Source organism: Canis lupus, chromosome 13 (assembly GCF_011100685.1).
Source record: "Canis lupus familiaris isolate Mischka breed German Shepherd chromosome 13, alternate assembly UU_Cfam_GSD_1.0, whole genome shotgun sequence".
Lineage (NCBI taxonomy): Eukaryota > Metazoa > Chordata > Mammalia > Carnivora > Canidae > Canis > Canis lupus.
In genome coordinates, this window is record NC_049234.1 from 63,818,915 (window position 1) to 63,831,794 (window position 12,880).

Genomic DNA, 12,880 nt, shown 5'->3' on the forward strand with positions numbered 1-12,880 from the left:
TACAGCATGATGCGGTAGGAGCAAGGGATATCGTATAGCACATATACATGTGCCATATCATGTGCGATTACTTGTAGGCCCAGCTTGGCTCTCTCCCATGTCTCCTCTTGAGGTTGTCTCTGATTGTATCCAGCTTCCATCCAAATGCACCGGGGAATGCACAGCTTCTACTTTTATTTCTTGGCCAGAAATTGCATGACCCTGAAAGTCTTATGAGAAGACAACACAGTGGGTGGGGCCAGTGAGCTTGAGACCTCAGGTCTTGGGAAGCCACCCTGGATCCAATGGTGACAGAAACTTACCATGGTAAGGAACAGTCTCATATAAATAAATCTTTTTAAATGATCATGAAAAATACAAAAACCTAATTTTAAAAGGGGTGATTTATAAAAGACGTTTAAATAGTCAGTAAATATGAAAAATTTCTCAATGTCACTAATAATCAGGTAAATGCCAACTCAAAATGAGATACTTTTTCACACATCAGATTGGCAAAGAATAAAGTCTGATGATATTAAATGTTGACAGGGATGTAGGAAAGCATATACTTGTAAACACGCTGAAAGAGATGTGCTTCATGGCAGTCACTCCAGAAGGTAACTTGAAAATGCTAATAAATCTGAAAATGTGCCTATCATATGGTGTAGAGATCTCATTTTTCAAGTGACTAAAGAGAAATCTGCTGGTATAATCAAAAATGTTTACTGCAGTTTGTTTTAATAGTGAATAACTAAAAATAGTGAAAGTGTTCACCAGTAGAGGAATAGATAAATAGAATGGGTGCATGCATACAACAGATAACACTTGAATACTGTAGACTTATAGGTATTGATGTGAACCTTCTTTATAAAAATGTATTCACCTAAAATAATATGATCATGGGACTCTGCTTCTGACCAAGATATAGGAACAGGGTGTTTTCCTTGCCTGAAACAACTGGAAAACACACACACACACACACACAAGATATATGAAAAAGCAATTTACATTCACTAGACTCAGCAACTCTCCCTTGAGACATAAGAAACTAGTAAGGTGAGCACTTTGATTATCCCATCTGGGCTTGAGGGTTTCAAGGCTGTGCCATGAGATGGGGGTCACCCTGGTAAAGCACACAGGACTTTCTGAGCTGAGGAGAATGAGCCTTGAGTCTGGGAAGACCATAGTGGCTGAAGTTCACAGGACACAGTATCGCTAAGAGGCTGCAGAGAGAGAGACTCAGATGGGGGGGGTGGGGGTGGGTGGGGGGGGGCATTCAGTACTCAGGGTGCATGTATATAAGGAAACTTATACAGAGAAAGAATCACCTAAAAGGAATGGAGAGAACAGTGCCCAGCACCTACATAGAGCCAGGAATAGTGCCTATTTCTATTTTCCAGACCGGAAAAACCCAAGATCCACAGACCTTTGGGTGGAATACATAGAAAATATATGCAGTTGAACATACCTCTAGCCAGACTGATTAGGGAAAACAAATAGAAAAGACAAATTGCCAGTATCAAGAATGAGAGAGTTGATGTAATTACAAATTCTAACATGTTAAAAGGATAATAAGGGAATATGATGAAAAATGTATGCCAATAAATTTAACAGGTTAGATGAAATGAACCAATTTTTTTTGAAAGACACGAAGTACCAAAGCTCACTCAAGAAGAAAGCTAGAGGGGCTCCTGGGTGGCTCAGTGATTGAGCATCTGCCTTCAGCTCAGGTCATGATCCCGTGGTCCTGGGATCGAGTCCCACATCGGGCTCCCTGCAAGGAGCTTGTTTCTCCCTCAGCCTATGTCTCTGCCTCTCTCTGTGTGTCTCCCATGAATAAATAAATAAAATCTTTAAAAACAGAAAAAAAGAAGAAAGCTAGAACCTAAATAGCCCTATATCTATCAAAGGAATTACATTTATAAAGTTCATCCCACAAAGAAATCTCAATGCCCAAATGGCTTCACTGGTGAATTTTACCTAGCATTTAAAGAAGTATTGGGGCAGCCCCGGTGGCCCAGCGGTTTAGCACCACCTTCAGCCTGGGGTGTGATCTTGGAGACCCTGGATCGAGTCCCACGTCGGGCTCCCAGTGCATGGAGCCTGCTTCTCCCTCTGCCTGTGTCTCTGCCTCTCTCTCTCTCTCTCTCTCTCTCTCTCTCTCTCTATCTGTCACGAATAAATAAATAAAATTTAAAAAAAATAAAGAAGTATTACCAGTTCTATACCAACTCTTCCAGAAAATTGAAAAAGAAGGAACACTTCCCAACTGGCCAGCATTACTCTGATACTAAAACTAGACAAAGATTACAAGAGTAGAAAACTATAGACTGCTATCTCTTGTGAATATAGATGCAAATATTCTGACCAAAACTTTTGCAAATTTAATATATTAAAAGAATAATGCATCATGACCAAATGAAGTCTACCACAGGAATGCAAGATTGGTCTAACTTTCAAAAAGAGCAACCCATGTAATTCACCATTTTAACAAACTAAAACCGACCAAACAAAAATAATAATATATTTTTTAAAGATTTTATTTATTTATTCATGAGAGACACACACAGAGAGAGAGAGAGAGAGAGAGAGAGAGAGAGAGAGAGAGAGAGAGAGAGGCAGAGACACAGGCAGAGGGAGAAGCAGGCTCCATGCAGGGAACCCTACGTAAGACTCCATCCTGGGTCTCCAAGATCACACCCCAGGCTGACGGTGGCGCTAAACTGCTGGGCCACTGGGGCTGCCCAAAAAAATAATAATTTTTAAAAATCTCAATAGCCCCAGAAATCACAGTTGACCAAATCCATCATTCGTCCCACAAAAACTCTCAGCAGAGTGAGAAAGAGACTTCTTCAACCTAATAAATAGCATTTATGAAAACCTTCCAGCTAACATCATACTTCACAGTAAAAGAATGAATACTTTCCCCCGAAGATCAAGAACAAGACAAAGTCTGCCCTCTGACCACTTCAATCTAACATTCTACTGGAGGTTCTGTCCAGTGTAATCAGGTAAGGAAAGTGATAGAGTGTATCCAGGTTGGGAAGGAAGAAGTAAAATGGTCTTTATTTTCAGACAACATGATTATCTGAAAATCCTGTGGAATCTACAAAACAACTGCTAGAATTTGTGAGTCAGGTTGGCAAGTTCGCAAGATATATGGTCAGTATAATAATAGTAATTATATAATAATTATATAATAATCATTAATACCTATGTGCTTACCCCTTCCCAAGAAGTAAAATATTACCAGTAACTTGCATCTAGTATGTGCTTCTTATTCCATCCCTATGTTTTAAGAGCCTCTCCATGTTTTATGTGTAGTTTATATGCAGGAGCATATAAATGTAGACAAAGGAATGAGAAAAAGATTAGAAGATTAGGAGAATACACAGCAGTCTAGCAAGGGGATAAGAATGGGGATTAAGTTCGAGTTATACTTTACCTATATCTACAGTTCTAATATTTTAAAGGACAATAAAGTGCAAACATAGAAAAAACACTTGAAGTAAATATGCCAAGTGTTTATATTTGTTAAATCTGAGTGGTGGCATTATGAGGGGTTCTTTTTTTTTCTTTCTACTTTCTGCGTTATTACTTTGTTTTTCATATATCTTTCTATGTTACTTCTCTATGTTGTTTAAATTTCCAGAAACAAAAAGGAGGTGATTTTTATATAACATCATAAATGAGAAGTTCTGATGTACAGTGGTCTGAAGGAGTAATAAAAGACCTTTCATGTTATCATAAGTGGAGGTATTAGGGATCTCTTAGAAAACAAATTCACTGCCCATTACAATTGGTAGAATATACGTCGATTTCTAACTTGCATCTTTCAAGTATTTTATTTATGACCAATTTGTTTGTTTGTCTTACTTCATACTGTTGTAGTAGAACAAGTCATGCCAAAATTCTGTGGCACAAAACAACAGTCATTATTATAACTCCCAGCTCTGGTTTGCTGGGAGATTGATCCCTGGGCTAGGCTGAGCTGACCTCAGATTGATTGATTTGTGTCTCTAGAAGTGTCTGTGAGTCTGCTGGGTCTCTCCTCTGCTCCTTAACCTGGGACCAGCACACAGGCCCAGATGTGAGTTTATAGTGATTGCGGGGTTGCCAAAGGGCAAGTGGAAAGATGCAAGACCTTTTGGGGGGAGGTTTTGAACTAGCATATTGTCATTTCTGCCTTATTCTGTTGGACTGATTGATTTCTACAGCCAGGCTCAGATTCTAAGCATGGAAAATAGACTCCATCTCTTAAATAAAGAGACTGCAAAGTCATGTGTTAAGGAGTTTGAATACAGGGGGAATAGGGATAAAGAATTAGGGCCTTTAATGCATTTCACGACTTAATATATACTTATATATGTAAACATAAAACACATTTTTATGAAGGATTTTTTTATTATGTGTCTTCCTCTTATGTCATGCTATGCTATTTCTTAAAAAAAAAAAAATGCTGATGGGTACTGGATTGTTTCAAGACTCATTAATGGGTCACAGACCACAGTTTAAAAAATACTCTCATCAGTGGGAGAGACTGTGTTGTGTGAATGGAAGTTTCAGTTCCTGGGTTCCAGAGGGAAGGCTTTTACAGGAGGATCTTCACTTGCATAAAGACAGCAGGAAGCAGAGTAGCAAACACAAAGCAGTTTATAAGGACTGGACACTCTCAATGGGAGGATGGGCAGACCCAGACTTACTTGGCAACCACCCTGAGGCCACAGGGGTCCTTTCCTTTTATGTGGGCAGGGTCTTGGGTCACAGACAGGGTAGTCTCTAATGGAAGCTGCTTCCAGTCATTTGACAGACTCCTCCCACAGGTTGGGAAGGGGAGTGTTTGATGCTACAAGGTTTGTACCGGAAATGTCACGGTAGCTTTCCCCCCTGGTGGGGAGGGCAGTAAAACCGCAATGCAAATTGCATTTAGGAATTTCCTTCGGGGCAGAGGTGAGAGAGGAGAGCACGGGTTCTGCTCTGAGGTCTTGGAAGCCACAAGGCTAAGATGTTGAGGGGTCTGGGAAGCCACAAAGTCAGGATGATGTGGTCCCAGGCTTCTAAGGTGTGATGTTGTGCTTCTAATGTGTAACCTATGTATCGCCGTCCTTGCTTCTAGCTCCCGTCTAACTATCAATACCATGTTATAACATAGCATATGCAGGTACGATAACTTTCTCTTTTTCCACTTTTTTTTTTTTTTTTTTTTGTCCAGAATAATGTGTGAATTCTGGCATATCCTGAGCATGAATTGGGTAATTTCCAGATGCCAGGCAATGTGCTAGGCATTTTATATGCATCATTTCATTTACTTCTCTAGCCATTTTTATGAAGTTGTTATTATTCTAGATATATAGGTAAAGAAACTGGGACTGAAATTGAAATAGGCATTTCTTCAAGGTTACCCAGGTTTTAACTGTACAGCCTGAGATTTAAACCTGAATCTTAGATGTTGGGCAAGGAACAGAGGAGGCTAGACAAGCATTTAAACTTTGCCATGGCTAGTATTTTTGTCATGGATAATCCTAAATATATAGATTAGTAAAATAGTAATTTGATACATATACAACCTGCCAAGTTTAATATTTCTTTATCAACACTTGTCTAGCAACAAGCTTTCTAGAGCAGTACTTGTCTAGTAAAAATCTAGACAAGATCCCTAGTTTTATGTGGTAGATAAAGAAGAAAGGCAGTTTATCTAATTCGCACATGTGGAGGCTTCATTATTTTCTTTTTTTTTTTTTCATTATTTTCTTTTAAGAAGCAAAGCACTGTTAAATTGTCTTCCCAACATACTTTAAACATGATAGATTAAAGTCAGTTATCTATGCTTGAGATTCTGGTAGTTGTAGATCTGGCTTAATTCTTTTTTTTTTTTTTAAAGATTTTATTTATTTATTCGTGATAGACACAGAGAGAGAGAGAGAGAGAGAGAGAGGGAGAGACACAGGCAGAGGGAGAAGCAGGCTCCATGCAGGGAGCCTGACATGGGACTTGATCCCAGGTCTCCAGGATCTGGCCCTGGGCTGAAGGCGGCGCTAAACCACTGAGCCACCCAGGTGCCCTGGTTTAATTCTAAAAACATTTCAGTTTTTTGGTGATCAATTATCTAGACCAACCGCTGTATCCTTAAACATCTGTTAGCCTACCCCCTCCCAATTGTTATTGACTTTTTCATTAATATCTTTTAAAAGTTCATTTGAAGTAGTAAAAAACTCAAGCTTCATCTATTTGGACTCTCCTTCTAGCTTCCCTGAGGTTGTGTGTAAGGACCCAGACATGGTGGGGCACTTAGTTCTCACTATTATGCTCCTTAACTGTCTTCCAATGAACTATCCTTCATCTCATCTGGTCCTCAGCCAACTGTCTACACATGCACTGGCCCTTGTGTTTCCAGTGGCTTATCACTCTGCAACAGGAAACTCTATTTTTTTGTTGTTGTTGTTTAAGACTTTATTTATTCATGAGAGACACAGAAAGAGAGAGAGAGAGACAGAGACACAGAGCCTGATGCGGGACTCGATCCCAGGACCCCGGGATCACAACCTGAACCAAAGGCAGACACTCAACCACTGAGCCACCCAGGCATCCCTGCAGTGGTAAACTCTTAACTAAGTGTCTAAGGCATCTGCCTAGGCTCTTCTTAGATCCATTTAATTATTTGGAGCCATGACACCTTCTGAACCTCCACCCAGACCATGAGGAAAAAATGCCTTTGTCTTTGAACATCCCAAACCAATACTGGATTTTTTGCCAACTCTCCAAGACACAGCCCAAGGCACATTGACTGGCAACGTCTCCCTGGGAACCTCTCAAGTCTTAAGCTCTCACCACCTCTTCCAACTGTCCTGACTTTATATTTAGCCCTTTTTCTAGCTTGAGTCCCTCTATCTTTCCTAAGTGTTAGTCTTTTGAAATCCAAGAGCCAGAGAGGAATTCCTTCTTCTCTCTCCTCTTTCCTGTCTGTATCACTTCTCTGAGTCTGTAAGCACAGATGGTCTCAGCCACAGCTTGACTGCTTCAAGGAGGTGTGTGGCATTAAGCTCTGATGGCTGCTTTTTGTAAACCAAGTGCCTAATAAGCTAGGCCTAAGAGTTTTGATTGCCAAGGCATACACTTCAAAGAGGCATCCATTTCAAAGATGGCTATCTCCAGTAAACACCTCTCCAGCTACTAGATAAAGAGCCAGGCTGGCCCTCCCTGCCAGAGATCTTGGTTGGTTTTGATAACTGAGCACTTGGGCTGCTTTGTGTTTTCTCTTCCTGCACTTTAAATTTCCACCCTAACCCACAATGAAAGCAGAATCCCAGGCCTGTATATCTCTCCTTATGGGTGACTTCACTGTGTGCCCATGGTGTGCTGTCATATAAATAATAAACTTTTCCTTTTTCTCAAAGTTTCCTGATGGTTATTGCTGACAATGTCTTACAGTCATAATAAAAGCCACAAGGGCTGGTCCAGCCACAAAACTGGTTACCAATAGGCTGACACCAGCCCACAATGAGACAGGAGAAGGGAAGGTCTAGGACTATAGACAAAGGGAATTACAGGGATTATCCAAAAATGTTTTGTGTTTCCTGAATATCGGGTCTCTTTTGTATGCATTATTGAGACTATCTGGCCTTTAGGAGCTACATCCTTAAAGAAAAGGAATTGGACTCCCTAGTTTTCAAATTTGACTCTGGGGAACCTAAGGGGCTGTTGGCTGGCTGTAGAGCACCACCCCCCAACCCCATCTCTTTGCAACTAGTACATTTCTCCTTGCTTTGATAATGTTACATATTGAGCTTGGTAAACATTTTTCCTTTAAAGAAAGGGGTTAAAAATGTTTGAAATCCATTCCATTTGACTTTAATACTCTGTGTATATAGCATAGTGGTTAGTAATATAGCCCCCTGCCCATTACCCCCACTGTCCTTCAACCTCTACTCATGCCCCAGATGCACCAATGTCTATTTGAAGGGAACAAGGTTTGGTTGATGAGAGGAAGAAAAGAGAAGTGTGCATCCAGCTCCTACAAGTTCACTGGATTTTGGAGAGAAAAGATTCAAGGCAGAAGCTGAGGGAACTACTCAAGAGTGATCCTGTGAATTTCTGAGAACAAAGGGATTCCATACTCCTAAATGATCAAATATGGCAAAGAGCAGGATCCTGCTAGCCCTCAGTTCTGTGAGAAACCTGGCATTGTTCTGGCACCCCAAGGATTAGAGGCTTTGTTAGATATCCAGAGATTGTCCTTGGTATGGACAGTATATTCTAATGATATGCATCACAGCCAAATAATACCCAATAGGAACCAAAGAAGCCAGAGAAAAAGAAAATATGCTCTGTAGTCATTGCCACTGACTCACTAGTTTATAAATAACTTTTTGAAGGTTCCTAGAAATAACAGGGGGGCTTTGGGAGGAAGACACTGAAGTACTCTTACTAGTATTGTAGGTTCTATTTAGGATACAGTTAGCCATCATATGACTCTCAAAGCAAATAATGCTGAAGAAAGCTTTTCTAATCTAGAGAGAAACGTACACATTCATACAAATTCCACTGCAATTACTCTTGTTATTTATGTAGAAGGACAACTTCCATCGGCAGGAGTGATCCACCTGAATAAGCATTTCCATGGTGTTACTTTTATATCTGAACAAGAGTTCTGGTTTTGTTCCCAGCCTCACCTCTGACTCATCATTGTGAAACTAAGAAATCATTTAGCCTCTCAGCACCTCAAAATCTCTCTTCTGTGAATGAGGATAATGGGTAAACCTTCTCTTGCTTCACTGAATTGTTGTGAAGTTTAATTAGATAATGTTTGCACAGCCCTTTGAACTCTACTAATTAAATTGATGTGTAAATATGGTGCTTCCTTTTATCAGGATGCCTTGACTGAGCCGTTTCATAAAGACTTAAAGATGACCACGATAGGAGGATTCATAAGGAAGGGATTTTTTTTTTTTTTTTAGTTCATGTGAACTCAATTCTGACATTGTCAAATAGACATCTGAAAATATTCAGTTTGAATTCTAATTAATAGGACTAAGGATATAGCCTCAAACTTGCTCAAGGGGTAATGGTTACACCTTCATATCAGGGTAAACTTAGCACCTAGGCTATACTATTGTGCTCTGTGTGTGCTTTAGGTATTGGTGTTGTTGGGGGTTTTTTTAAAGATTTTTTAAAGATTTTATCTATTCATGAGCAACACAGAGAGAGAGGCAGAGACATAGGCAGAGGGAGAAGCAGGCTCCCCACAGGGATCCCCCAGGACCCTGGGATCACAACCTGAGCCAAAGGTGAACACTCAATCATTGAGCCACCGAGGTGGCCCCCTTTTAAAGATTTTATTTAGTTATTTGAGAAAGCACAAGAGTACAAGTGGGGGAGGGGCAGAGGGACATGCAGACGCCTCACAGAGCAAGGAGACCCTGAGATCATGACCTGAACTAGAGTCAGATGCTTAACTGACTGAGGCATCCAGGTGCCCCTTATTGGCATTGTTTTTAAGGTGTTATGTTTATTCATTATATTTCACTAAGAAAACACTGGTGATTTATTTCATATTTGTCATATAAGGAATCACCCAATAACAGATTTGTAGTCATCTAATAAGATAGTCATAACTTTTGAAGTAGCGTGATTCAGTGTAGCTCACCCATGGGTTAGTCTACTTATCAATGAAAGAGATTTTCACCTACAATAGAGAAATCCTAGATAAATCAGAAATCCACTTACTAAATTTTCTAATGAGAATAGTTCACCATAAAATAATTATCCCAATTATTTCTGAAAATCTGTATTAATAATAGGTCTTTTTTTTCTCTCAGAAATAAATTCATAGATGGATTAATTGGCTTGGGGAAAAAAATATAAGCCTTCCTCTATAAACTGGCCTTGGGCTTTACCGTGTAATTATATTTGTAAGCTAGAATTTTTTAATGATGATATCATAAGTATGTAGCAATTAAATTTCATGTATTACTGAATATCCCAGTATATAGAATTGAAATGTTTTATCAGGAATTTAGCCAATTGAGAGTTTTGAAAACTATTAAATATCAGGATGGGAGTTCATAACAGCAAATGCTTCTGTAAAATCTAATACCTACTTTATTATACATAAGTAATGTTTCTTCTGTCGTCTGTACTTCTGGAATATATTTGCTGATGGACCAGCTTAATATAAAAGTACTTTGAACTGTTAGAAACTTCAGATTCCACTTCTGATTCTTATCTTCTGAAATGGATTCTCTGTCCTGAGTCCTCATCTGAATGAAAGAGTAGAATTCCAGGAATTCTTTAGGCCCTGGCTGAGGACTTGTGAGAAGTGTGGTGTGAAGTGCCTTAGTAGACTCTAGGCATAGCAGGCCCAGATGGGTACAGTGTTGATATTTTCAGAAGAAGGCAAATAAGTATTGATTATTATGATCTAAAGAGACACTAAAGAAAACAAAATACAAATCTAAAACCACAATATATTGCCTCAGGAGGTTCAAAGACAATAGAATTTGAGTTTGCTACTATAGGAAACAGGGAATGGATATTCCATTTATGGCTCTAAAATTCTGAATGAAAATACATCCTTACCCACTGGGGTTTTTAACTAGGAGGATGAATGTTTTAAGGATCAGTTCTCTATTAGTTTTACTCTAACTTGAGCTTATTTTGGAAAACAAACCTTTCTAGATTTTGGAAAATCTTTAACACTGGCTTTCAGCTCAGAATAAGACTGGATCTTAAAACCAAAGCAGTTTTCCTTGCACTCTGGAGGTTTCTGGCCAGCCAGGAGAGAAAGGAACAAGTCAGAAGAAAATGGCAGAAATAGCTGAGGAATAATAGGATGAAGGCTATTAGGATTGTACTGAGATTTGGAGGAATCTAGAAGAGACACCAATTTTAGGTTTTTATCTTTTGTTTGCCGTGGCCAAGACATCTTTTAAGGGAACAGTTTTGGATTCTGAATACCTTTGGAAAATTCCTCAAAAACAGTAAAAAACGCAGACCACTGGATGTGTGGAATTCTGTTCCTTTACGCTGTAACATAAGTCTCCAACAAACACTTTTGTTCACCTCAAAAGTTCTTCAAGATGGCTATTATAATTCTAAATTATTCTTGGTGGAATAATGCCATCTAGAAAGGTAATCATAAGAATTTGGGAATTGGTATAAACATGTAAGAAGCAGGAGTCTATATCAGAGGGAATAAGAGTGTTGGTACTGAGGCAAATCCAGGAGAGTCTGGGACTGGTGAGTTGAAAGTGCTGCTTGTATACCTTGTGCCTCACCCCCCCGCCCCCCTTGTCTAATGGCTGGCCTGTCTCCAGCTACAAACCTGACCAATTTGTGGCTCTCCCCAGACAGAAAGGTTTGGGGAGATTTCACAGACAAAACAAGGCTCTTGTTTTATGAAAAAAGTTCTCATAAAATTTTACTTAGTGACCTGAGGCATAGTTTTTCCACAGGATTTTCCAAAGTTCAGAAGATACTCTCTGAATTTCTCAATTCCTAGGGCCAGTTTGAAGAATGGATTTATCCAGGTTACTCACATATCCTCCCTGTGAACTTCTCCCATATAGATATACAACAAAAATGACAGGGACATAGACAAATTTCATTCTAAGTAATGACTGATCTCTACTAAGGATAAAAGATTTTTAAATTAAAAAAAAAAGATTTTTAAATGATCAGGTAATCAAAGATTCCTAAAGAGGGTTCCTTATTCATAGAAGACAAAATAAATCCAGCATTTGGGGAGCTTTAATAAAAGAAACCAAAGTTCAGACTCAAAACAAGACTGACCTCATCATTCCAGTCAGAGAGACCAATAGCTCCCTATCTCAGCAAGAGGCTCTAGGGGCCACAGAGGCACCCATGGTTTTGAGTTGAGATCTTGAGTCATGGCCAAGAGTGATTATTGATGAGATCTTCATGGGTCCCCAATATTGTTGAGTACTGGCTCTCCCTAAATACCCAAACAATCCATTGATAAAACAATCTGAGCTTATGGTTATAGAAGCGTGAGAAAACACTGTCTTAGCAGTCTTTTAGGAAGAGCGCTGTCCTGGAGCTTCCTAAAATCATCCAGCCTGTGAAGGTTGATTCTGAGCTTCTCTTTCTATGTTCAGTTGATGTCATTTGCCATAGAACAGTATTTATACCACAGAAATCATAAAATTCCACAAATCAGGGATGCCCCCTCAGCTCCCAAAAGCCAGTTTGCCTTAGTAGTGTCTTGGGGTATAGAAGCAAATTTGGGATTCTTAGATGTCGAAATTTGTTTTAAGGCAAATCTTTTAATGTGGAGGCTTGCTTAGAATTAGGTAAAGATCATAATATAAAAGGCTAGGATTGGTGGGTAAACAAGGAGAGGATTTTGAAGCAAGGATTTTCGAGAGTCTTAGAGAACAAAGAGTCATTTGATACTATCTACTGAAAAGTCAAACAATTGGATGTTAATTAAAATGAGTTTTTAAATAACTTCTCAAGACAGTGAAATTATTTGCAACTTCTGTCTTTCAGAGCAAGAGTTTCCTGGAATAATAAAGTCATCTTGATGAAGATAGTAGAATAATAAAGTCATATTAATGTATACAGTAAGCTATGTGGGTGTGGATAGTTTCGGTTCTCACCTACAATGCTTGAGTCTTCGAATTATGTAAGAATTAAGGATAGGTTTCCATGGAATGATCACAGCAAAAATAAATTAATAAATCAATCAATAAAAATAAAGCTCATAGGAAATAGTTATTTGAACTATAAGAAAAGTTCATTTTCAACTTTCACAAAATGTAAAAAAAAAAAAAAAAAAAACCCAAAACCCCAAAAAACAGAAAACAACAACTAATAGCATTTAAAACCTATTGGTGTTAAATATTCACCAAATATTTATTTATTTATTTATTTATTTATTTAT

At 38.9% G+C, this 12,880-nt stretch overlaps 1 protein-coding gene across 8 annotated transcripts in view; it reads left to right on the forward strand.

The window, feature by feature from the left end:
- MTHFD2L (methylenetetrahydrofolate dehydrogenase (NADP+ dependent) 2 like) overlaps nt 1-12,880 on the forward strand; it is a 137,377-nt gene that overhangs the window by 83,990 nt on the left and 40,507 nt on the right. Inside the window, exon 6 of one of the 8 annotated variants that reach the window (XM_038556323.1) lies at nt 2,868-3,001. The exons of the other annotated variants lie outside the window; for them this stretch is intronic. Coding sequence (XP_038412251.1) covers nt 2,868-2,986 — 119 coding nt within the window. The 3' untranslated portion in view covers nt 2,987-3,001. Of the gene's footprint in view, nt 1-2,867; nt 3,002-12,880 lie in introns of those variants that run through there. 8 annotated transcript variants of the gene reach the window in all.